Below are 27,871 nucleotides of genomic sequence, written 5' to 3'. Positions count from 1 at the left end.
CCATAAAGTTCCATGTGCAGCTTTAAAGCTCACAAGAGTCAATTTCATGCCATATAGGACCTTTTAAATGAAAGCACCTTCCCTTGTTTGATGTGTCCTTCTGTTGTGTGAAGTATTGATTCAGCGTATATATGTGGAAGCTCCCAGACACTGTGCAGACACCAGTCACCCAGTACACCATCTATCATGGGGACAAAGACTTCAAATATGGGCCTATGGAAGCAGTGTCAGTAACCATCATACAACACACACTGAAGCTAAATTGGCCATCTGTGTCCAAATGGATTGTGGGTAATTTAGAAATGGGGAGGGGTGAAGAAGAGTGGCGACAAGTTTTATGGAGTGTTTTGGAAAAGGAAGCACTGATGCGAAGCAATATTTGGCACGCCACACTAAATTTACAGCTTGCATTACTGCTTAGTGGGATCATTTAGGGGCTCATTTGAGAAGCAGATTTGTGGAGATTGGAATGCAGCCAACAAGAGACACTGTGGGCTAATGATAATTGACTACTGCAAAAATTGTTGTTGGTAATAGGTAGAGGAAAAAATAGTGGCTGAAGCTTCTGTAGCAGTTAGTGATATTGTAGTATTCCCCCAGAAGTGAAATTACTGTCACTGTAGCTTAATTCTCCAGGAAAAGCAATCTGAAAGTAATTCTTTAATACATCAAAAATTCTATCCAATCCTAACTCGTATAACCAATGTACAAGACTTCTAGTTTCACATTAACAAAATATTGAGAAATATTTGCAAATATATAACTGGATGTGTTTTAAATCACAAAAAACATGCAACCTTCCTGTGAGTGCACTTGCATCTCCACAGACTTGATTCTTATGTGGAGTAGAGGAGGACCTCCTCTTGCTTGTTTCCATGAAAATGATGTTCATGTTCATGCTATAATATTACACAGTACAGGGCAAAAATTGTATATATTTCCATGAAAATGTTCTAAAGTATAGTTTTAACTTTCTATTTCCATGGAACCATGCACGTGACGTGCCATCTCCAGAAAGTTGCATACTGTACCTTTAAGTACAATGAAGTACAATATTAAACAAGCAAAAGCATCAAACATATTTCATGAGTAATACAGCAAGTTATTTTTTATTCTTTTTATATTTTCATACCATCCAGTGCAAGTTCTAAATATAAAATTACAATTGCAAATGAAGTGTCTCTATATCCAAACTTACTCCCTTTTTTAAACAAGTTTCTTTCACTGTGAGTTGAATGGCAAAACCAATACAGTTTTAATCATAGAAAACACTGAATTGAGTTTGCAGTGTTTCCATTGTAATCCATGTCTGCAGATAAAATGAAGTGGCTCCCTAGACTGCAATATAAACTTGGTCTCACCTATTTCCAGCAATGGCACACATTATCATTGCTTTTTGTATTCTATAATTTCATTCTCAACTTCTTTCATTTTCCTCTTTGGATGTTTGTTGCATGCAGACAAATGATCCATGACATAGCACATTTCTTATTATGTCATACTACAGTGAACTCACAACACAAATAAATGCTCCTTTATGCAGCGCTGATGAGTTTTGCAGATCTACCAGAAAGTTCGTTTCTAGTTCTTCACAGTTTGAGGTAAAAGTTTGAAATGAAACTGGATCTCCGCTATCCAGGCAGGGTCACCATTGTATATTAAGTGTCAAGTGAGTGTTTTTCCAGCTATTGAGGAGGCAGTGGTGCAGAGAGCCTTAACTGTGATGTAAGATGCCATCATCAATACATAACATAAAAACAGTAAGACAGTAGTGTCTTGTAGTGGCTTGAGGTGGTGGTGACCAGACTGATATCCCTCTGTATAAAAATATATTCTTATCCTGGATTTCCCAGGCAAATAATTGTTAATGAGCAGCAGAAATGCCAAAATGTAGCAGATATAAAAACTTCAAGCCCCAAAAAGAGATGTTAAACTCATTTTGATAAAGTCAGACTTTGAACTCAAAGTCGTGATTGTGCATGTCCCCTGTGTTCAGAAATGTGTCTCTCCAGGAGTCCAGCTAATAATCAGGCCCCTTGGTTCAGAAAGCCATGTTCAAAGAACGACTAAATGTTTGTAAAAACAAGTCAAAACTGAAAGTAAACCTGAAGCTAAACCTAGACTAGATCAGGACTAAACTGGGACTTCAGCTGGACCATGCCATGTCTGCATAATATGCAGACATGGCTACACATACATATACATGATAACATGGATATTCTCCCCATGTTTGGCCTAGGTTTTACTTTTACATGCTGCTTTTTTCCAGAGCCTAAAACAACACATAGGTAAATACTGACAGCAAGGCTTTGTCATTTAGATTAGGTTGAGATCTTCTCTGATTTATGGATTCCACACACCGGGGGCAACATCCGTCTCCATTCATTTCCATTGGGACTTTAACAACAATGTGACAGTCGCCTGTTTCCAGTGGGCCAAGCCTGTGATGCCATAATGTGACAAAATATGAAAAATGTACATTTGTCACTATCAGCTACTCTTTCAGTAAATCAGTGCAAGTTTCTTTGTCAAAACAATGAGCTGACATAAGAATCGTCCAGTACCAAATAAACATGGAGGAAATACGTGATATGTCAAAGAAAGCTGTTACTTTCCAACCCTGGGTCATCTGTTTATTTTGATGTGAAGTAGAATCAATCAGCTTTATTTAAATATCAAATATATATATTTTTTTCATGAAAATACTAATATACTTTTAAAACCTGAGAAGTCCCTCACATTTCACAGCCAATCAAATCAGTAAGAGACACACATCTCTACAACACAGTGCACGTCTTGTAAATCTGCCACTGACCACTGCAGTTTACTGCTGCTTTAATCCTTTTTTCACTGTTTTGGTTTTTATTATGAGCTTTCTCCTCATGCTCCATTTAGAAAACCAAATATGGTGTTGGATAACCACCAGTTTTTCACGCCTGATTCAAGAATCCTCAGCAATGGCAAGAATCAATAAAAGCAATTGCATAATCCAAATCACATCAGTGTTATATAGCGTGAAAATGACCTGTTGGCTCTTCTGAAACCTGTTATAAAATATTTTGTGATTATTGAGTTATGGTGTGACACTCATAGCCTCCTGCAGTGTCCTAGTGAGCTTCTTACAAAACACATGGCAGTCTAATAAGGAATCAATACAGCTCCATGGCACATCAGCACAATATAGTGGCTTTAGATCCTCCACGGTGCACAGCTGCTCTTTCTCTCAGGTATTTTTAACTCTCTATCGACATGTCTGACTCTCACATTCTAGCATGTGGTATCATCGCAAATCGTGTTGTCTTGAAATCAATTCTGTACAAAAAATACCCAGACTATTTTTGGACCAAATCTATCTATAGCAGTTTTCTTTTTTGAATAGTGTAGTTTAAACTTATCTTGTCTCCATGGAGTTGATGTATTTTTTGTTAGAATGTTGTTATCTCATTAAAAACATACCCAGAGTTACGTTTTGTTTTATTCACACATGTTTGAATGACCCTTTATTATTAGTCTGTCTGTGTCTCCAAAGATCTAAATGCTCAGTTCCACCCTGTGATGTCATTAAGTGGTAGTTTTCAAGTTAACAGCTACCTGGAGATTGCGCTGAATTGTCTGATTCTAGGGCTGAAATCATCCACCTGATTCTAGTGAAGGTGTATGGAGTTTAAAAACACAGTGGAGCTCTTCCTGTATTAAGATATGATCACAAGGTGGACAAAGGAGTTTTTCTTGTTTTCTATGTGGCTTCATCTGCTTTTGGAAATAGACATGTTTAACTCCACACATTCCAGACAAAGCTTTAATATCTCTACGGAGACGAGATTTATGCATAAATGTGTTGATTTCCAGACCGTTTGGGATTAGATTGAACACTTTATTGTGGTTTCGAGCTTTGCCTGCAGCTGTTCATTGTATTTGGGGAAGAACTGAGAATGATGTGTGAAATGATCAGGTGGCAAACGCGCGGACCACCTGCTGCTGTCGACGGAACAAAACGCGCCCAAAGTGCAGCGTGTGGGGGCGATCCTGGCTCTGAGCTCCAATGCAGATGTTATATTATGTTCCCAGAGTATTCCCAGGATAAATGTAGTGCTCTGACAGTGGCCATATATCACACAGAGTATATAGAACTTATACACACATGGGCAAGGAATCAGCTCTCTCCATTGAGAACCATATACACCATATACTCTTCACAGATCTGACATGTAAATTGACCCTGTGGTGTGCTGTGTTGTCTCCGTAGAGATAAATCATTGTTATGCAAAACAGTAGAATATTTGAGAAAATATGTGCATGAACAGAAGCAGATGACTGAGCCTATACCAGAAAACACAGTGCACCTTTAAATAGTTATTAGCCCTGAATTATTCTCAATAGTTCATTATGAAATAGTCTTTTTTCCTGCTTAGTGTACTGTATTTTTCGGACTATCAGTCACACTTTTTTTCATGGTTTAGGTGGTCCCGCGACTTATACTCTGGTGCAACTTATATATTAAAATTTTCAGACTGACACCAACGAGAGGGCGCTCTTGGCTTGTGTGTCAGTTTTCTGGTCATGTCTCCAGCAGAAAAAGCCGCTGTCCTGCTGCAAATAGTGAAATATTCAGCCGAAAACTGTAATCGAGCAGCAGAAAGAAAGTTTGGAGTGAGTGAGAAACTTGGGAGGGACTGACGGAAAGTGAGGATGGAGAACACAGCTTCACAGCAACCCGGAGGATGCACCATGCAACTTTCCTGGATGTCACTAAATGGATGGACAAAGGCTGGACTACAGTGACAACCGAAACCATCCTGTCGGGATTCAGAAAGAACTGGAACTTATGCTTAGTCTGACGACAGTTACGCAGACGAGGAAGTGGCGCTTCGTTTACCTCCAGAGATCGTGGAGTTGCTCAGAAGTGACACCAAATGGATTTAGTGATTTGGAGTGAGATCAAGAGTTAACTTGTGTTGTTTATGCTATAGTTGGGTGGCAGTAGCTCAGTTGGTAGTGTTCGTTCACTGATCTGAAGGTTGGTGGTTCAAATCCCGTTCTCAACATAAACATCATGGGTTGAGCGGTTAGATCCACTGACCCACAGGTTGGCTGGTGTGATTCCAGGTCACACAGATGAATGCTGTCGTTGTGTCCTTGGGCAAGACATTTAACCCACCTTGCCCCCGGTGTCTGTGTACATTGGTGTGTGTGAATGGGTGGGTGGTTCCTTGTTGTAAAGTGCTTTGACCACTTTGAAGATGGAAAAGTGCTATAGAAAATTGTCACGATGAAATGTCAATTCCTGGGCTCTGATTTTATAAAATACATTTCCCCCAAAAAGTGACTTATAGCCTGGTGTGACTTATAGTCCGAAAAATACAGTAGTTATTGTTTTAAGTGTTACTACATACCCTGCATGTTTGACTTTACCAATTCATTTTAGCTGCATAGCCCCATTCATGGATGTTGTTCCTTATATAACTGTTGCTTATCTCACATACAAAGATAATGTTTAGCAAAGAAGAGTCTATAAATAATTTGCCCTTTTTACAGCAATCTAACCAGTGTACATTTTAACAACTAATTTGTATACATTTTTGTCACTTGTAATGCAAAGTTTCATTGGACATACACACAGACTTGTTGGATGCTGAGGATGATCTGGCCTCTGGTTTCATTTTGTTTTAGTAATTGAAAAGAAAATTACTTTTAGTTTCACCTTGGTTATTTTTGTTCTGTTTTAGTTTTAGCAAAAATATGAAACTGGCAAAACTGACAAAAATAGTTCAGCCAATGAATTATCACTGAACAGACACTCCACAATTCATCTTTGATCATTTTTGATTTGGTTTTCCATTCTCCTCTTGGACTGTCCTCTGCTCAGAAACGGCTCTTGAATGCGTCTGATTACTGTGTGGGTATAAAATGAGCACAGTGGAATGGAGCCCTCTGCACATGTATATATGTATCTACTGCACCAGCACAATCAGGACCACTCTCCTCTGGCACTTTTACACAATGGACTCCTCACTGAGGTTGAGTGCGTGCTTGTGAACCAGGATAGTCTCAAAGTCAACTCCAACCATATCTCAACACTGCAAAAAAGTTTCATTTACAAGCTGACAAATTACTCTATTCTACAAACAGCAACAAAGACTACACACTTGAACACTTGATTTTAAAGGTGCTTTTTGTAACTTTTTTGGTGTAGGTGCCAACAATTGCTTGTCTCCATGGATATGTTATTGCTTTGCCTGGAATGTTCCATGGTATAACATTGAATATATCCATCTAGGTTTTATTCATTACAGGTGTTTCTGTTGCTCAAAAAAACATTAATTCCTTCTGTGAGTAGCGGCAACACTCCACAGATCCGAACTGTAATGTAGTGTAGAGCTGAAATGTTACGCAGTGCACCCTTAACATTACAGTTGATGTTTCTGGCTTATTTGGACAAGGCTTTCTGACTACACAGTCCCTCTTCATGACAGTGGAAATGGAGGTGTTGCAGTGTGCTTATGCATAAACTTACTTCATCATTGGTGACATGGTAAAACCGCAAAATGCAGAGGAGCTTCCAAAGGCATGTTCTGTCAAATATTCTGAGAGTGGAGTGAGTGGGAGGTAGTGGTGGAGACAGTCCAGAGATTCGCCACCCACCTGGAGAGAGTAAGCCACCTTTTCCTGGTCGAGAACCATGGCCTCGGTTTTGGAGAATTAAACATGCACATCTTTATGCAGATTCAGAACCTTGGAGTGGGCCAAAGGAACTGTGTGCCAGCGGCAGACAATGGACAATTTCAGGGTCCATCAAGCAAGACCTGGCGCACTCCTTCAACCACCTCAACCTACTTGTTGTGCTTGGCTGTGGATTTAAATGAATTGTGAAATGTACACATGGATTTAAAGAATAAAACATATTCATAATGGTGCAGATTGGCAGCCTAATTTTTATCAGTCTGCCCCAGGACAGCTGTGGCTATAGAATTAACTGATTGTGAAGTGAATGAATAAAGCACTGTAAGGCTGGCTGCACACTTTAAGCTTATTTACCATATTTTAAATCAGAGTTGGCGGTCCACACATTTGGGGAGGTGTGGCCTGATTTTTGCTTCCTGTAAGCCTTTTTCCTTCAGTGAGCTACCTTTACAAAACAGAAATTCTAGAGAGCTACAAATGTTAATAATCACAAGAAATTGAGCATATATAACAGCCATGATAAGCCTTAGATGGGGAACAGGTTAGACCGCTATAAAACATAAACATTTATCCATTTATTAGTTCACAAAGTTTGGCATCGTGATAGATTTACAATGGTAATTCATTCAATGTTACTTAAGCACAGTACATATAATTCAGAAATTCCTTGGCGAGTTACTTGGAAGGGGGTGGAGAGCTACTGTAGCTCCAGAGCTACGGGTTGGAGACCCCTGCCGTAATCGATAGACCCTATTCACAGAGCTGTCAGGCTAGTGCCGCTTCTCTCAAAACCGCAGCCACTTTTCCTGCTCCATTCATTGTGTATTGAGAATTGGCCAAGACAAGGTAAAATAAATCTATAAATTATATATTAGACAGAGAACTAATATTTGATGTCTGACTGAAATGAAAATGAATAACAGGTGTTAAAATAGCTTTACTATCTGAATGATCTTGAACACATTAGATGTATTTTCATAAAGTTTTTTGTGTTCTATTTTGAGATTTAGATTAGATTTAGGTTAGCATTAGCATTAGCATTAGCTTTTAGACCCAAACACCTACTTATATACACACAGGAGCTTCCTCCTGTTTACATAGTTGTAAAGACTGTTTGTGATTATCCATGTGTAACCCTGTGTCCTCTATCTGATATATAAATAGTTTTATTTTAGCATGACTCGACTGATTCCCATTACTCAATGAATGGAGCAGGAAGTGTGGCTCTGCAGGTTTTGTGAGGAGCGGCACTGTGAATAGACCTTTTCACAACAGCCGGAAGTGCCGTGATGTATGGTAAACGTCACTTACGTTAATGCTTTTCTTTTCTATTATGGTCATTAATAAAACATAAGTGAGTTGTTAACTCAGACTGATTCTACAATTAAAATCTTTTTTTTTTCATGATGTAGATATTCTATACTGATAGTCAAGGTCAGTTAAAGGTTGTATAGAGAATTTTCCAAGGAACGAGAAATCCAGCGACTGTTTGTCCTTTTTCAAATGTTGCGCATGTGTGAAACCACCCCCCCTCCCCTACAGCTCCCTACGTAGAAACGTCTCCTCCCGCCTCCTCCTTACGCCAGAAACAGGTTTGTTTACAGCCGGTGCGCTGCACATGACTTGTAAACAACTAACTACAGTGTTGGTTAGGCAAGGCGGAGAAGTGAGGAGCAGGGGGAAGAGCAGAACGGGCAGCGGGGAGAGGAGCAGGAAGGGGTGCAGAGAAGGGTGCGCGGAGATTCCGTGCGAATGAACTAGCTACAACACGCAGCTGCAAGCGGACTCTTTCTTTGCCTTGAAAATTACGTTTTCAGACATAAATGGTAAATGGTAAATGGTCACATTTTTCTATACCTATAGACATAGGATATTGCTTTCGTGTCCTGAAAAACGTTTGACTAGCTCTTGGAAATAAAGTACGTTTTCATAATAAGCAGAAGTGACCTGTCCAGGAGTAATTTGGCGACCAGTGCGTCAGTCTTTAGACCCTTCGTCTGCTTCAGTTGCGCCATCGCTGAAATGAATCTACAAGAATCACCTTAGTTTGGCTTAGCTGCTTTTCCCCTTGTCTTCTTCTTTCAGCGACCTCAAAAACGGACTTTCTTTTGCAGCTAACTGCTCCTGGATTCTTGTCTGCCATTGCAACAAACTTTGTGCTAACTGCGAGGAAGATATAGGTAAAAAAAAGCCGCTAAGAACTGTTGCGTTGGTGGAGTAAACAGGGTCTGTGCGTCTTGCATCTTGCGTCTGTGGACTGCGTGACAGGCGTACGTAAACCACGTAACGGCAGCGCGCAGGCAAATCAGTTACGCTAGAAATGTAGGGAGTTTGATTGACAGCCTATCAACTAACAGATAATGAGGCAGTGTCGTTATCTATTGGCAAATGTTTAGCTGGACCCACCACATCCAGAGTTGATGAATTTTTATTCTCTTTTTTTTGGTCATCATAATTACAAGGCTACTGCACCTCTATAATGCTATCATTGACAATTTGAAACCAAAAAAAAATCCTCCATACAACCTTTAAATAAAATCAATCAATGAACTTGCCCAGGGACGACAGGTGGAAATTAACACTGGTACTACAACCTGGTACAATGCATCTCTCCTGTTAAGGTTAATGCAAAAATTGTGCGCCGTCCCTGTCTGAAATAAATAAATAAATAAATATTAGCATAGCCAAGGAGATTTGTGCAGTTTAAATGCTAGACATTTAAACTGTGAACATCTGTAGCATTCATACTGCACAAATCTCTGTCTATGCTAATATCTACATCATGTAATTGATTCTTAATTTTAATTGTAGAATCAGTCTAAGTTAACAACTTACTTATGAACATATTACTTATTACTTATGTTTTATTCATGACCATAATGTTAATAAGTTTTCCTCGGGAGTAGTTCACTAATGCTAATTGTTGTTCGCCTTTACATTTTCGTCTTTCTCACCGTCATAGTTGTGGATAAATTCTTTGTAGACAGAATATATCCTTTGTCGACCTTCTTGGATAAAGATTTGGTGATGGGGCAGATTTATGAAGCTGCTGGAAAATATGTGAGACATTTCCACAGATATTTAGCCATAGAAAAGCATTAATGCAAGTGACGTTTCCCCTACATCGCGGCACTTCCAGTCATGGTAAAAAAGGACTAGGGCCTGTTTTTTGTGGTGGCCGTCCTGTGGGATCGCACTGGTTGCAGATCCAAAACCTCAAAGCGTAAGGTCCCAGCGTGTGGGCATTTCCAGATTGTCACTGGCAATAAACGGGCAATGTACAAGCTCTACAGGCCAGTCTGTGCCAGTACAAAATGTTCAGTTAGAATATATTTTGTTTAATGTGATGCTATTCTGGTATTTTATTTCTATGCTGTTGTACAGGGCCACATGTTGCGTAGGGTTCTCCTGACCATTAGTGCTAAATACACAGATACATTCAGCGTGATGCATTCGATTATCATTCTGATTACCATTGATTCCATGGCCGCTGACAGCTGAATGAGCAACCCTGTTTTTCATCCTCCTTATGTCCTATTAAAGGTTGTATAGAGGATTTTCCAAGGAACGAGAAATCCAGCGACTGTTTGTCCTTTTTCAAATGTTGCGCATGCGTGAAACCACCCCCCTCCCCCTACAGCTCCCTACGTAGAAAAGCCTCCTCCCCGCCTCCTCCTTACGCCAGAAACCGGTGCGCTGCACATGACTTGTAAGCAACTAACTACAGTGTTTGTTAGGCAAGGCGGAGAAGTGAGGAGCGGGGGGAGGGGGTGCGCGGATATTTCGTGCGCGGACAAGAAGTGAGAAGCAGGGCGAAGAACGGAGCGGGGAGTGAGGAGAGGAGAGAGGAGAGGAGAGGAGAGGGGAGCGGTGCGTGGAGATTCCGTGAGGAGCAGGGAGAAGAGCGGAACGGGCAGAGGGGCGCAGAGAGGGGGGCGCGGAGATTCCGTGCGAATGAACTAGCTACTACTACAACACGCAGCAGCAAGCGGACTCTTTCTTTGCCTTGAAAATTAAGTTTTCAGACATAGGATATCGCATTCGTGTTCTGAAAAACGTTTGTCTAACTCTTGGAAATAAAGTACGTTTTCATAATAAGCAGAAGTGACCTGTCCAGGAGTAATTTGGCGACCAGTGCGTCAGTCTTTAGACCCTGCGTCTGCTTCAGTCGCGCCATCGCTGGAATGAATCTTCAAGAATCACCTTAGTTTGGTTTCGCTGCTTTTCCCCTTGTCTTCTTCTTTCAGCGACCTCAAAAACGGACTTTGTTTTGGGGCTAACTGCTCGTAGATTCTTGTCTGCCATTGCAATAAACTTTGTGCTAACTGCGAGGAAGATATAGGTCAAAAAAAGCCGCTAAGAACTGTTGCGTTGGTGGAGTAAACAGCGTCTGTGCGTCTGTGGACTGCGTGACAGGCGTACGTAAACCACATAATGGCAGCGCGCAGGCAAGTCAGTTACGCTAGAAACGTAGGGAGTTTGATTGACAGCCTGTCAGCTAACAGATAACGAGGCAGTGTCGTTATCTATTGGCAAATGTTTAGCCCCACCACGTCCAGAGTTGATGAATTTTTATTCTCTTTTTTTTGGTCATCATAATTACAAGGCTACTGCACCTCTATAATGCTATCATTGACAATTTGAAACAAAAAAAAACAACAACAAAAATCCTCAATACAACCTTTAAGAAAAGACTCTTACCAATATGTACTGTACAGTATGTATTTTACAAACAACAAAACAGCTGCTTCAAACTGCTCTTGTGCTCTACAGTGTACATTTACAGTTATTTCTCCTCAATTTTAATTATATTAGTAGTAGTTTTTGGACTCACACTTGACCAGTTCAGCACAATTTGTTCAAAATCTTGGATAGTATTTATGTTTGGTAATTTATTCCTCTTTTCATATGATTGCAGCCAAAATAGAACAGAATAGTTATATTATGAAGAAATAAACAAAAACAAGTTTCTGTCATAACTATAAAACAAGCATCATTGACAGCGACATTTTGTAACTTAAGTGTGTCCCAAACCTAAATGGCTAGACAGCACTTGAGTTAAAACATACACGGAGAGGAGCAGGCACATGAACTCACGTAAACCCAACCTAATTTGGACAAACACCAGAATTCTGAAACCCTTACTGCATTCTTTTAGTTCCACCGCTGTAAAAGTCATTAAAAGAAGACTGAGTTTAAACACCTGAGCTGAGCTACGGATTCCCAATGGAAGAATATACACAATCAAATGAAGAGAGAAATAAGTGCTTTGTGCATTGTGCGAGGAGTATGAAGTGTCAGGGCTTTATTTAGAAAAAGTTCAATTTATCAACTTGCTCTGCTGTTGTGATGCTTTGTCCAAACAGCCTTTTCTTTGTCGCTTTCACCAGGAGCTAATCTAGACTGAAAATGTATAACTGGACTCAAGAGTACATCTGACTTTGATCAGTTTAATGTCTATTGAAACTGTGCAACTATTTTTGATAAGCAAATGGTGTGCTTGCCTCTTGGTTGCAGGGTAGGATCGCAAAACAGGAAAAACATTACAACTGAACCAATAATGTACATTTAATACAAAAAAGTAAATACAAAGTCATACAAAAATAAATAAATGAATACAACAGAGGTGCGCGATGATCAAACTCAAGCAAATTCAGGATTTTTTGTGGTATTTCACACACTTCTATTGAATAGATCAATGTTTTTCAACCTTTTTTGAGTATCGCACAGGATTTTGGTTAAAAAGATTCTGCAGCACACTTGACAGAAAATGTTTCCCAGTCACACAAAAAACACAAAGTAATACAAAATGTAGTTAATACTATCCAGGATCACAAGTTGCCTCAGGACACTCAGAAATGGCAAAATTATTCAATTAAATCAATTTGTGATTCAGAAAATTTGTAATCATTATTATTTTTTTCCCTAAGGCAATTCTTGACAATACCTCAAGGCACACTGATCTTCCACAGCACACAGATTGAAAATCAGTTGTTTAGACGACTCTTCCCCTAACTTTGGAATAATGCAAAAAAAGAAAAATGCTATTGTCATATATTGCCAATTATTGGTATTATATTTTCTTGTTTTAATGATATTGATTTTCAAAATTCAAATTCAAATTTTACATAGAGTTTCATCTTATTTAAATTTGAAAACCACTCCAAGTACCCCCTGGTGTGTAGGAAACACTGGTGTACTACTACTTACAAAATAAATTCTGGTCTAGACAATTCTTACAAAATCTGTATCCATATTCTGATTTGGTATGTATGCTTTTATTTACACAGGGACAATGTACAACAATACATTAACCATGACAAAAGTTATAGGAAAGATGCTGGTGTCAGGTTATAGGATGAACCCTCAACATGACTAACAAGATGTGAGAAAGAAAAAGCAATGCAAGATAAACTAAAGTCCGCAATATCTGACCAATGCAAAAGGAAACAGCATGTCATGGACTGGGACAGAACTAAAATAGTAGGAAAAGAGAAGCACAAATACAACAAACTGATACGAAAGAAGCAGGATGCATGGACCATCAACAGAGATGAGGAGACATTTACCCTGGCTCACACATGGGACTCACTTCTCCAGAAACACCACACAGTGGTAGGTGTGGTCAGTCTGACAGATCTGGCAAATCTGACAAACTGACCACGCCTGGAACAAAAGCCGATAAGAGACACATCGCAGCAGTCAGCTGACACCTGACGAAGGCGGAAGTGCTAGTGCCAGTACATGTCTGGTAAATAAGCAATTTAGCTTTTTGTCTTTATTAGAAGAAAACATAAAATTTTCAGGCATTTTTTGATGAGGGAGCAATGTTATACAAAGGTAGAAAGCTCCAAAGACTGATTTAGCATAATAACCCTTCTTTAACATGTATAAACGTGCTGGCAAATGATTCCAATGACAGCAACAGAAGGAAAGGGTAGACTTGGTGCAGTCTTATTTGTGGATACTGCGCCATCCACTACAAACTGAGTGTGTTACTCTTGATGTTTTTTTTCCTCTCTCTTCAGTGAAACAAAGCCAGAGAAGAGCAGCACTATGAAGAATTCTTAAAAGTAGACACACATATTAGCATATAACATCCTCAAAGTTTTCTTCATTTTATAGACATTTTGAGTCCAAACAATCAACCAGCCCCGCTTCTCTATAGCTGTGCCTCGAGCTTCCACAGAGGGATTATCTGTAAGAGTCCCTGTAAGCTCTGTGCTCCTATGGGCTCTTATGTGGACTAGAGCATCTTCTGTTTGCTCATCAATCAATTCTCCACGGCTCCACTGTGACAGAAGACTTGAGCATGCTCCCTGTTCCTCTGTGGGGATTAATAGTACTTCATTATAGCTTCATATGGCACTTAGAGATTCATTTGATAGATTAGATTAGACCTGATCATGCGTAAAGATGAGAAACAGCACGATGGCATTGTGTGACATTGCAAAAGATATAAGTCACAGGTTTAAAGATGCATTGCGTAACTTTTCTGGTGGCCCGTCCATCAAATGCTTTTCTCCATGGAGTAATTGCTTTGTGTGGAATGTTTCACAGTATGGTACTATTTTATCTTCCTGGAGACCAATCAAGACAAAACCCGGTGGATTAAATAAGGTGTGGGAAATGAAATATAAAAGAATGAAAGGAGACGTGAACTGTTTATGTAAATAAGAGTCAGTTGTATTCACATTTTTGCCTCATTTGCGTTAACCCTTGTTTAGAAATATGTGGTCATATTATGGCTGTGCTTCATCAGCCAATACCGATACCGATACTTTCTGTTGTGGTCAATAACTGATATTTGACAATTAAGACTTAAATACCCCAATATTTTAAAATCAACTCTATACCCACAATTGAAGCAAGGTTATAGTTAAAGGGCCCGTATTACCAGAGGTGAGACCAAGTCATGGTTTTGCAAGTCTCAAGTAAGCCTCAAGTCTGAGTCAAGTCCCAAGTCAAAAACAGGCAAGTCCAAGTGTAATAGAAATGCAGTTTTTCCTTTTTAAACGTCTTGACAAAATGAATCTTGACAAAAGTGAATCATTACAGTCGGAGTAGAAAGAATTCAGATTTAAAAGTGCTTCTCGAGTCAAGTCCCAAGTCACTGACCTTCAAGTCAAGTCTCAAGTCCTAAAAATAGTCGCGACTTGCAAGTCCCGCCTCTGCTTATTACTATATTTTCTGATCTATGCTATAATGGTGTTTCCTAATCAAAAACAGACCTGGAGTTGTGTTTTGTTTAATTCACACATTCAACACACAAACCTGCGTATTTAAACTGAGTTCTCGTAAACAAAAAACACTCTGTGCCACTTTGCAATGTCATGTGGCAATACAGGAAGTGCTCCACTCCTTATAGCTTCACTAGAATCATTTGGGTAATTTCAGGCCTGGAATTGCCAATCTCTACTGAACTAAAGGTAAAAGGTATCTGTTAATTTGAAAACTATCACTACATGACATCACAAAGTGGAACAGAGCATTTTGAGCTTTGGAGATGTGGATGGACTAATATTAAAGGATTACTCAAACATGTATCAATGAAACAAAACACAACTCCAGGCATGTTTTTGGATCAGGTAAAAGCATTATAACATGCCTTAAAGTTCACAAAAGCCAATTTTGTGCAAATGTGTTCACTTGGCATTGCTTAGAAAATGAAAATATCACTTTGTATCAGGGACTTATTTAAATATGAAAATAATAATAATAATAATAATTATATGTGCTATAAATAATTAAATTAAATTAACAATGACGCCATATGAAAGGCAATATGGGTACTAGAAAAGACTTAATTAAAACCATAATTTTAAAGATAAGTCAGTTTTCATTTAGTTTACGTCATTAAATATGTGTTAAATCTGTAGTGTTTCCTTTGTCCGCGCACACTGGATTTACATAATTGTTCTTAATTAACGAGAACTGGTGCACACTGGGCTAACAGGCTGTCCCTATAAGCAGCTTTGAAGTGCCTCAGTATTACTATGTGTGCAAGTGGTGTATTTAATGAACATTGTCTACACCAGTGGAAGAGCATATATGCAAATGAGACTGGACATTTAAGCCTGAGCTAATCTGATGAAGGAGATAATTTGTAAAATATGCAAAGTGCCAGTCCAGATTTAACGGTGAACTGTAAATGAATGGCTGGAGAGGTCTGAAGATAACATTAAGTAAATGGTGATTGACTTTCACAAACGGCTACTTCATTATGTTTTATTGGCCCTTTTAATTTGGGATGATTTGCTCTGCCCACTGACCATTTATAGAACTTGTGGTGTGTACATAGGGTAAATGGCACAGCCTGATGTCATTTTGTGGAGGTTCACATTTAAATATTGTGAGAACGTGAACCTGATGAGCTATTTCAAGGTCCTATATAACACAAAACTGACTCTTGTGGGCTTTAAATCATGTTATAATATTGTTACTTCATCAAAAATATACCTGGAGTTGTGTTTTGTTTGATTCATACATGTTTGTATAATCGTTTAGTCTGTCTCCATCTCCCGAAGCTCAAAATGTTCTGTTCCACCTTAGCCATTTTCACACACCACCACCAGACAAGGTGCAGAGAATCCTAGAAGGATCATGTCCCGACAATTTCATTCACACACGCCGCCATAGCAGCTGTTGGGCGTATACGGAGTCACACACCTGGGGAAATGCCGCGTGGGTTGGAGGCAAAGACGTAATAACACCAACAGAATCTCACACAAATATAAGATAGCTACAGGTGTGGAATGGATGAGGCCCTCACTGAGCAAACTGCGAACCATAAAAACCTCTCAATTAAAACAGTAGGAGAGAATATCTGCAGCCCTGACTCTCTTATTTCACAGAACCGGATTGTTTCACAGCAGCAGATGTGCATCAAACTGGGCTTTCACGCATCAGTCACACGTCCTTAAAATCCTGACCGCAGAGACGGAGGGCTCCACTCGGCTTATGGGAGGAGGCTAGCCTGCTGCCTGTCGCTGATCATATTCCAGTGCAGCGTTGGTTTTAATGCGTGTGCGCACGCTGTGTCCTCGTTTGTCTCCTGTTTCCCGCTTCGAATTCTGCTTCAAGTAGTCTGTAGTCTGTCTGGGACTCAGCAGCACTAGTTACTGCTGAAAGTTTAGCCTGAGTTTCCCCACACGTTTCTTGAGCTGCCTCGTGAGCCCCCGTTGACAAAATGTGATTGAGCTCTGAATGACGCTGACTGAGTGGAGCCTGTAGACTTGTGCGTGCTGCTTATTGGACATACCAGACTATACCTATAGAACCTACACATTCACAATCAGCACTGTGATGGTTTAAGCAAGTTCTATAATTTGGGTAAATTTAATCTGGTTTCATGGTAGGCTTATTAAAATTACAGCTTTCAATAAATAGTAAATAAAAATTCAAATGCACATGGTCTAGCAATTCACAGAACTCTGAATATGCAGTTTGGGTTTTGTGTGTTAAACATGTGTGAATGAAACAAAACACAATTCTATGTTTTTGGTGAGGACACAACATTATAACAATTAAATAATGTAGAAAGTAGTGGTGAAAGTAGTGTACTATACCTTTTCTAGAGGAGGATCCACCTGCTTGTCTCCATGGTGATGCTTTGGGTGACATTTATTACTATGCTCCTCTATTAATCTAGTGTATTGTTTTCTATTAATCAGTTAATTGTTTAAAACTTGAACATAAGATATTTACCGATCCAGATAAAGCTGAAGTGAACCCGCTTGAGGTCAAAATTTGTTATCTTGTTTTTTTACTTCTCTGTCCAAGTCCTAAAACATCTTCTCTCATCTTATGACATGTTTTGGAGCCTACGACTAGTTAACTATTATCAGATTGTTTAAACACTATGAAGGGGGAGTGACTTAACATGGGGAGCAAGGGGAGTGGGAACTCAAAGCCAGAGCATCAAAAACTAAACTGAAACTATTGAAACATTTTAATGCTTTGTTGGCAAAACAAAAGGTAAAAATGTTATCTAAATATGTAAAGTGCAATTAATCAGTGAATGCCCCACACATATAATACCTCGTCTTTACTATTACATTAAACATTAATAGTAAACTAACCTAGGCCAAAATCATTACAAAAACTCCAGTCAGTGAAAGTATTGGACAAGATATATTGAAATGTGGCCTGTGTGAAGCTTATTGGCCGTGCACTTTGAGGCACCAGCCCCCTGCCCTGTGTGGAAATAGATTTTTACCACAGAGGCTGATTGGGTCTTTTACACATTCACCTCTTGGAGCTGTAGTTCTCACCGCAGTGTGAATTTAAATGTATTTCAACCTGGAGACACTCAGACAGACCTAAAGAGAAAGTATTAGATGTTTTATTGAATGAGTTAGCCTTGGCGCTCAGACCCCCATAGAAGACTTTGCAATGAAGGGTGTGGCAGATTAGATTACGTTTAGGAGAGCACTTACCCCCATGGCCTAGAGAGAGAGAGAGGATGAAGAGAGTGAAGGGGAAAATGAGAGGATGAGGAGAGTGAAGTGGACGATGAGAGGATGAGAAGCTGAGGTGGTGCTGAGGAGGAGGTGGGGCATGGCACAAACCGAAGCAGCCGTGCACCTGTAATGTGGGTTTAAATTGGGCAGAGTGGACACGGAGGAAGGGCGGTGAGCAGTGAAGAGAAGTAATGGAAGTGAAGTGATGAAGGCAGGTAAACTCTGGAGAAGCTGTGAGGTAGATGGGAGCAAAGATAGGTCCAGGCTGAATATACACTAGCTCCATTTGTATAGCAGAATTCGTACACAGTGATTCAAAGTGCATTGCAGATTAAGACATTAAAGACTTAATCAGTCTCGTCCCTAGTGTCTGTATACGCTGGTGTGTGAATGTGTGTGTGAATGGGTGAGTCATTGCTTGATGTAAAGCTCTTAGAGTGCCTTTGAAGGTGGAAACGTGCTATATAAAAATATGACTGTTTACCAGTCTAACCTACTTTATTACCATTGAAAGTTATAAAAAATGTATGCATTGTTGCTGGTAATAAAAGTAATTCATTTTATTTATAACATACTTCACAATGACAAAGAATTCTCAGACTGCTACAAATAAGAAACAGATGGATAAAACAATAAAATCCATATCAATACAAAGGGTTCAACATCTCAAATGAAAATACTACCACCAGCTTGTCTCTAACAAGCCAATGTGGCCAATAACTTTGCTGTAAAGTCTGATCCCGTCAGATCTCAGAAGCTAAGCAGGGCCAGTCCTGGTTAGTACTTGGATGGGAGGCTGCTGGGAAAATCAGGTGGCACAGTGGGGCACCAGTCACAAAAACTTTGTGTTTTTAGGCAAAACAATTCACTCACATTGCCTAGAATGAAATTGATGTGTGCGTGAGTGTTGGTGGCGCCAATTGGCAGCTGTGCTTCAGTCAGTCTGTCCCCAGGGCAGCTGTGGCTACCTATAGTAGCTTACTACCACCGGGTATGGAGTGAATGAATAATGCTCTGGAAAGCGTCTTTGTGACAAATGTCTGTGAAAAGTGCTATATAAAAAAATAATAATAATAATAATATTTTGCCTGAAATATTCCACAATATGCCATTAAATATATTTTGCATGTCTTCATTTAAAGGTGTTTTTATTGCTCAAATATACCATGAAAAACATACACTCTACTTTAAACAGGATCACTTCTCCATAGATCTGACTTGCTTTTCACATGGGACATAGATAAGTTAAATGCCATACTGTGGAACATTCCAGGCAAAACAATAACATCTAAATGTAAACAAGCAGGTGGCGTATATCCTCCACCTTTAAGTTTTTGTTCCTGCTTCTATACCAACTCCAGTCAGTTTTCAGTTGTGTTCTAATAAACTTCTTCTTCTTCTCCATTGTTGCAGGTACTACGTGTGTGTGGCTATCCTGATCTACTTCCTGCCTCTGCTGGTGATGGGCTGTGCTTATCTGGTGGTGGGTCTGTCTCTGTGGGCAAGCGAGATCCCAGGAGACTGCTCAGACCGCTACAAGGAGCAGCTGACCGCCAAGCGCAAGGTGAGCCCTGCCAAAACAATACGGGCCTATCTGATGTGGAGGGGATTATACTTATACAGCCTGGGGTATAGGGGAGGGAGGTCACTATACTGCTGTAAAAACTGAGTGTGTCCTTGCTGTAAATAAGTGTGAAATAGAAAGTAAAACCAAAGACTATAAACAAGAAACAGTTGAATAGATGACCGATGACAGATGACTGATGACTGACAGGACAAAGGGTTATCTATTACATAAGGATGTACAGCTTTATGGAGTATGGCATGAATGTAGTCCTGTATGGAGTAAGAAAGCTGTCAAAAATATTCGTGCACATAAAATAGAAATCCGTGCGTATTTGGGAAATCCGTGCATATTTGGCTGTAGTTGCGCATAAAATAAATATTTGTAAACTCTCAAATGAGTCCAGTCTTAAATAAAATATATTGTGTGTATTTTATCCATCAGAATACGAATTGAAAAATTACGACATTATGAATTACAATCACGAAATGAATATTTACGATTACGCTTTCATCAGTACGAATACGAATTCACAGACGGAACTTTACTGTCAAAAATACGTCATCACTTCACAGATATTATTCATCGAGCAGAAGAAACATTGATCAAGATCAAGACTGCGCAGCTCAAGTTTGTAGCAGAGGGTAAAAACAGAGTAATAGTACAAGAAGCTACAACAGCGACCAACAAGTGGGTTAATTCAAATCTATTGTAAAAATGTCTTGAATACGGGAACCGAACGCTGCTGTATAATATTGTGTAGAAACACCTCCTTTGAACGGGAAATTGCACCTATATGTTAGATAACATAGCGGTAGCCAGTTGGCTAACATCCGACGTAAGTTATCCCAGGGCTAATTAACAAATATCAGGTTCTCTGTATGTTTAGATTAAAACATTCACGACTACAGCCACAGCGAGCATCAGCCAGTCCATGATGGAGAGCAGTTTGTAAAGTGTCCTCCTGTCCCTGTCCCTCACTGCGACAAATGTCTCTAGCTTGCAGCTGATTACGTGCCCAGCTTTATGGATCAGTTTGTCAATCCACCCAGTGTCCCTTTACTGTTGTCCCTATAGTCAAGTTGTAAGCTAATGTCTAAAAGCAAACATTATTAACAGAATCCGCAATAGTTGAAAATGTCAGAAATATTTGGTGAATTTTATCAAGAGAAAAGACGTTATTGCCCTTCTTCGTACTGGATTTGAGAAAAGCTTAATATACCAGTAAGCCCTGTTAGAGGCGCATTACATACGTCATGACCAAATAGAAGCGATTTGAATAAAAAAGTACCCACCTACCGTCGAGCGAATGAATCCTATGCTGCAAGGTCAGATGGCTTCTATGAAGTGAAACCGGATGATGAATCAGGCTACTAAAGAAATTCTTGTTTGACTAAACACATGTCTTGCTCATCTGTTAATTGACCAAAAAGGAGGCATGACATCTCTTTGTATCTAACTCGAACTGCACTCACAAGACTACAACTATTTATGCAGAAAAGTTCAATCTGCCTTTTGAATAAATGCTTAATTTTGAATCTTAAAATTTTTATTGGTTTAACACTGGACTGGAGAAAATATTTCAAGAATAAACACATAGAACAGTGATAAAATATAACAGATTTTGTATATAAGCACATATAGTACTTATTTTTAATTAGCACAATGCATTCAAAAAGTAAAAACCCTTACTGCTATATCTGAGTACATTTGTCATATGATAAACTTAAAAACAGCTAGTACAAATCTGGCGCATTAAGATGACGTTTCATAATGACGTGTGTGCAGTGTAACAGTTATATTTGTGGCTCCCCTCACTCCTGTGTCACTGCTTTCAGGTGTCCTCACCCCATAACTTCATTCTTACCGCTCTTGTCCAGTCTTGTCTATGATGCTTCAGGTGTTGCTGGTCATTATCAGTTTGACCTATGTAGCTTTTCTGGCAGTCAACACCTGTTTTCCTCCAGAAGATATTGCTTTGCCTGGAATGTTGGACAGTAGGTTATTAAATGTTTCTATCTGGCATTCATTGAATTCCAAGTGCTTGAAGAATTGTTTGTGAAGAATTGAGATTGTGGAGTGTGACATTCTTCAGGCCAACACACACCAGAGATTGACACAACATTTGACACATGTTAAACTGTCACAGCTCTTAAAAAAGCTTTACAACTGGTGTTATAAAGTAGCGTTGTATCTGCAGATTACTTATAAAATGAGAGAAACAGCGTGAGGCAGTGACAGCAGAGGACAGACGGTGCTTGGAGCAGGTTATAGAGAGTTTAGCTAGAGGCAAGAGTTTCCCACACGGAGAGAAGCAGGAGAGGAGCCAGTGTTCCGCCGAGATGAGCAGCAGGGCTTTCTCTGCCTCTCTTGCATCTCTCGTGCCTCTCCTCCAAGCTTACAGCGCTCCTTTTGTTGGTCACAAAGTAGAGACATGTCTGTACTCAGCGCAGAGTGTATGTGTTTTGAGACACAGGCACTCTTCTTTTGTGCACACACACACATAGAATATAAGACAGCATCAAAGTGTCTTGGTGTGCCTTGGCCTTTAGTGTCACGTTTTTTATGTTTTACATTCTGCCTATTAGAACAACAAATAAAGAAAAGAACCTTATCATCTGACACTTCAATGTATCTTCCACCCACTTTAAAAAAAAAATTTGTTCTATGGCTCATTTCACATTAAATTGAGGGCCTGTTTACAGCCCTGCACACCCATGGAGCCCCCGGGACCCAACGCAAAACAGTACGACACAGGACACATTTTGAAAGCTCACTGTGGGCGCTGGCGGAAGCGGGACTACACAACAGGGAAGCGGGCGGGTGGAATGATAAAATTAATATGAGTGTAAAGTAAAATATACAAATGGTTCATTTATGCCTATCATGCATAATTTGTGCTGGATATTTTATTTGGCCTTAATAAAAACATTTTTAGCAGCCTAAAATTTGCATATGTAATCTAATCTCATGCCCATTTTAGACAATTCATTTCCACTTCTCCGTGTTTAATAGAGCTTAAGAAAGCAAATGTCCCCATCGTGGTGGACTTGCGGGCTGGAGCGGGATTGAAAATTATAATTCTTGAAAATTCAGTCCCGTGCAGACCTCTAGTTTACATGAGAACGCTTGCGGGTAAAAATGACAAAATATTTTATCAGAAGTGCCTTTCATTTAGACTGTGACGGTGTTTTTAGGGCTTAAAAACACAAAAATCTGAAACCACCTTCCAGAGTGGAAAAGTTGAATACGCTCCGCTGTAGCGTTTCCGTCTACACTGCCCAAGACGCAAAACTCTGGTCAGATCTGCTCACGTCGCGTACGCGTTTACGTCATATACATCACCACCTAGCCACCTGGCATGCAGACCCAATCGAATTCCACACACTTTTGCGTCACCGTATGCACGCAGATTTCCTCCCGAAAACGCTTGTCTAAATGCAGAATAAAAAGTCAAAACGTTACTCCACTTTTGCGTCTTCTGTTCAGACCGTCATCATATAAACGTAGCTTGACTTTAGAACGAGCCTCACACGAGTCTCTCATTTGGGTTGCGAGTTTCAGGGGTGAAATTCAGTTGGTTTAAACCTAAAAATACTTCCCTGATCTGAATCCTCACTACCTAAACGCCGGCACCTACAGCCAATGCAGTATATGCGCTTTATACTGACAACGAGAAAAACTCTGTGTCCTCTTTATGGTTAAGACGCTGGTAATAAGCTAGAAGCGTACAGTTCCTTTAAAATAAACATTAATGCAGCGACTCAATAAATAAAAGAACTCTCCTGTACCAGACCTGCTTTCCATAGCTTTGTACAAGAGACATCCTTGAAAGCCCATAGATATATTCAAAATGAGATTCAGTAAGCTAAGAATTGTTGACATGTGGAAATAGCATGTTTGGCGTTTATTTGGAGCTGTGTCTTTGAAATCCTTCACAAATGAAAGGGAACATGTGGGATCAAACTGACAAAATGAAGTGAAAGGCATAGTGGGACTCCAAAGCTATATACTATTGCCCCGAGATAAACAAAGCTAGAGACATGTGTTTAAGATTATTTGATTTTAGTTTCATTTTGAGAATAAGTACGTGTGAGCTGTAGGTTTTCATAGTTTTCGAAGAGTATTGACAATTTCTACTCATGTAAAAGTATAGTCGCATAGCTAATAATTTACTGCTGCCAAATTTGTACTCAAGTGAAAGTAAAAGTTCAAAAAGTCTAGTTACTAGTTACAATTTGATGCAATTAAAAAAAAAACAACAACAACTGTGTAGAACTGAATTTTGTATTTCATACTACTTTCATATTCTTCAATACAGTGTAAATATGCAATACAAATATGTGTGCAGATGTAGTGATGAGTCAGTTTTGGACAATTGGACAACTGGGACATGAGTTGTATTCAGTAACTCCTCTAATTTTAAATGTATAGTAAAGCTATATGCTAGAATTATGCAAAATTACAAGTACAACATTAAAAAAATCTACAAAAACTACTATCTGCTCTGCTTCTAATTCTGAAGCCTTTCATTGCCCGATTATCAGGAAGCAAAGCTTTGGTCTCTGAGAATTGTGAAAGGTAAATGAAGAATAATTTTGGACAACTGTTAACCATTTAAAAGGAATTTGTTCTACTTTTCATTGTGTAACTTTTCTGGTGGAGGGTCCATCAAATGCTTTTCTCCATGGAGATGTTATTGCTTTGTCTGAAATCTTTTACAGTATGGCATTAAATCTTTTGATCATCAAGTTACAGATCAGATCTGTGGAGAAGCGACCTGAGAATGCCTGTTTTTCGAGGTATTTTTGTGTTATAAAACCACATGTAATTAAATAAATGTAAAGCAGAGCTGTTTAATGCCATAGTTTGGAACATAGAAACAAGCAGGTAACGGACTCTCCACCAGATTTACATAGTGCAACTTTAACTTTAAGATGGTAAAAATCAGATACAGTGGCAAAGCCGGTTCTCCGAGTAATATTTCTTCTTGTTTTTTCCTGTTTGAAAATACGATGACGACAGTCTAATACACATCACGTACAGCAGCAACCTCTATGTATCCCCGATGGTCCTGTCTCCCCTGTATTGATGATTGGTGTCCTTGATCTGCCTGTAGCTCTACCTTATGCCCAGCCTCTTGGTTTAATGAAGACCTCCACATCAAATACAAGTGTCCATCCAGCACCACACTCCTTTTTATTCTGTATGTGTGTGCCCACTAATGATATCTTCAGCCGGTCCTTGGTTTGAAACAGACTTTGGAGACAGAAGTCAAGGTTTTCCATAAATGCAGGAGGGTAAAACAGGCACCAGGGCTATATATACTAAGTTATATGAGAGAAAATTGTAGATTGTGTCTAGATGTTAAAGGTGCATTGTGTAACTTTTCTGGTGGAGATGATATAGTTTTGTCTATCTTCATGGAGACCAAACCAGACCAAGTTACAGGTCAGATCTGTAGAGAGGCAACTCCGCTCACAGTCAGAATGCTTGTTTTTCTAAGTATTTTTGAGCTATAAAACTACCTGTAATTGAATAAATGTAAGGTAGAGCTGTTTAATACCATATTGTGGAACATTCCAGGCAGAGCAGTGACATATCTATGGAAACAAGAAGGTGATGGACCCTAACCAAAAAGTTACATAATGCACCTTTAAAGATTTCTGCTCTATAGTTATAATTTATGACACCTCTAGATCATTTTGTCAAATTGTGGACATTTAAAATATGGACTGAACTATTTGATAAAAAAGTTAAAATAAAATAACTTGTGTGTATGAAAATCGCTGTGCCCAATGAGAGCTGAAAATCATCACAACAAAGTGCTGCATGCTGTATGCCCCTTGTGCATAGCAGTAGCAGACTTTTTTATTTGTATGCAACGCTGCCGAATCCTATGCACATCACTCATTAAGTAAAATAAAAATGTATATATATAAATATATTTGTGGTGGTCGTCTTGAATACAGGAGTATAAAGATTACTCAACCTTGCATAATTCATGCTAAATACAACTTCAAGATGGTAAATGAGAATGGGAAACTATTATTAACTGGTGATGGTTAATGATTCTAAAATGCCAATTTTGGTAAAGTAAACAATATACACAGCCTGGATTTTATCGTTAACTTTTGGATTTGAATGAACCATGAGTCACTACTCCTTCATACCACAATCTACAAACCACAGTGTATTTCTCCAATTCTTAAAAATTTACTGAAGTGACAGCGCACTAAGTGGTTTAAAGGTGCTGGTGTAACTTTTCCTGTGGCAAGTTCATCAAATGCTTTCATGGGCATAGGTTTACATAGGGATGGTGGGGACAAATAGTCCCTACAAATATTTGCCATTTTATTTTAATCAACAAAATTATAAATTTGTTCCAATATTTTTCTGAACTTAGTAGTATTAATTTAACACAATTTGGTTCACATTTTGTTTATTAGACGTTCTGAGATGTATTCAGTGATATGATGACAGATGATATGACTCCCAAACGGAGCCCTAGCAGTTAGCAGCCAGACTCTATTGACAATATCCCATGGAAAAATGTACGGACATTACCTCACAAATATCTCATCACCAGCAAGGCAAAATCTGCTACCAACTTCTACATCGCTGTTATCTGCTAAAGAATCATCTTAGAAGGGCAGTGGACACAAACTGCATTTTGCGAACTGAAAAATGAAACCACCTCTCACTTATTTTGGACCTGCCCAGACTCTGTGTTTTTGGAAAGAATTCATAAATGTGGGTGAAGATGTTTTTGGTTTGTCTACAATGTTTCACAGTATGTCAGAATGCCTGTTTTTCGAGCTACAAAACCACATGTAATTGAATAAATAAAAGGTAGAGCTGTTTAATGTCATTATGCGGAAGATTCCAGGCAGAGCAATGACATCTCTGTAGCAAAACACAGCCGATGGACCCACAACCTAAAAGTTATGCAGTGCACCTTTAACAACCCTGTCTAGCACCTACACCTCTATTAGTCTTTATTATAGCCTATGTCCAGTATAATGACACCTCTCCATGCTTCACATTTCCATCTCAAACACTGCACTTCAAACAGGACTTGGGCCATTGTGTGGACGTATAGCTCCTCTTTTATTTCACCTGACACAGGCTTATTAATAGGAGGAGGAGGTGAAGCGTGCACACCTTGAATGCATCACGTCATACCATTTATCTTTCATGACACTGGGGGCAACGGAAGACAGATATTGCTGCTCACAACTGGTAAAGTTAAACCTGGGTGGGCTTGCCGTACTCATCCAGTAATGAGATATATTTTGGGGCTGACGGGTAAGACAGTGGTGGAGACTTATGCAACATGTTTTCATTACAGTAGCTTACTTACACTTGATGTCATGATTTAGCAAAGTGCTTCTGGGAGTAAAGTTAAGACACATAATCTGACACCGAGGCTGCTTTCAGTAGAGGTTGTCTATTTATAAGTAGTGCTAATAATATAATATGCAAAAGTACTGAGTAAAATGAGTGTTAATGGAGAAACTGAAAACATTATAACTTGTCTGCGGTCAGAGGTAGCTATGTCTTGGCTCCAGATTGTGCTGATTAACAAAAATATTTGACATTATCAGTGTTGGGAGTAACGCCTTATAAAAGTAATGAATTACTGTAATGCATTGCTTTTTGCTGTAATGCAGTAATGTAAGACATTACAGGGAAAAATTTTTTATATTTTACTCAGTACAAATGTCAGTAACGCGCGTCACAGTGGATTTTTAACCTGGATTGAAGTTTGTTTTTCTTCATACAAATTTGCTAAAATCACCGTGATATCAACAGTGATGAAACGCCATTGTTACTGTTGCGAATATCGAGATGGGCCCGGAGGTGCACCCGCATAGGCTGTAGGGTAACCGCGGGCGAAAGGACTGTAGCAGAGCTCTGTGCTCCTATCGCGCCTTGCGGACACCCTGCTCCACGAGCTCGGGGTTCTCTCAGGGGCAGTCCTAGATTCCAAGTCCTAGTCCAAGATTAGTCCTGGTTCAGCTCTGGTTTAGTCCTGGTTCAGTCCTCTTTTCAGTCCTTGGTTTAATCCTGGTTCAGCTCTGGTTTAGTCCTGGTTTAGACCTGGTTTAGTCCTGACTTAGTCCTGGTTCAGTTTTGGTATAGTTCTGGTTTAGTTCTGGTT

At 39.4% G+C, this 27,871-nt stretch overlaps 1 protein-coding gene across 1 annotated transcript in view; it reads left to right on the top strand.

The window, feature by feature from the left end:
* tacr1a (tachykinin receptor 1a) overlaps positions 1 to 27,871 on the top strand; it is a 102,117-nt gene that overhangs the window by 61,911 nt on the left and 12,335 nt on the right. The window contains 1 exon segment of the mRNA XM_020928338.2: positions 19,557 to 19,707. Within this exon segment, the coding sequence (XP_020783997.2) occupies positions 19,557 to 19,707 (151 nt within the window).

The sequence above is a fragment of the Boleophthalmus pectinirostris genome, unplaced genomic scaffold (genome assembly GCF_026225935.1).
Source record: "Boleophthalmus pectinirostris isolate CB_2022bp ecotype Guang Dong unplaced genomic scaffold, ASM2622593v1 HiC_scaffold_4, whole genome shotgun sequence".
NCBI classification, from domain to species: Eukaryota; Metazoa; Chordata; class Actinopteri; order Gobiiformes; family Gobiidae; genus Boleophthalmus; species Boleophthalmus pectinirostris.
Note: the sequence above shows the minus strand (reverse complement) of the source record. Positions and strands in the feature narration are given on the sequence as shown.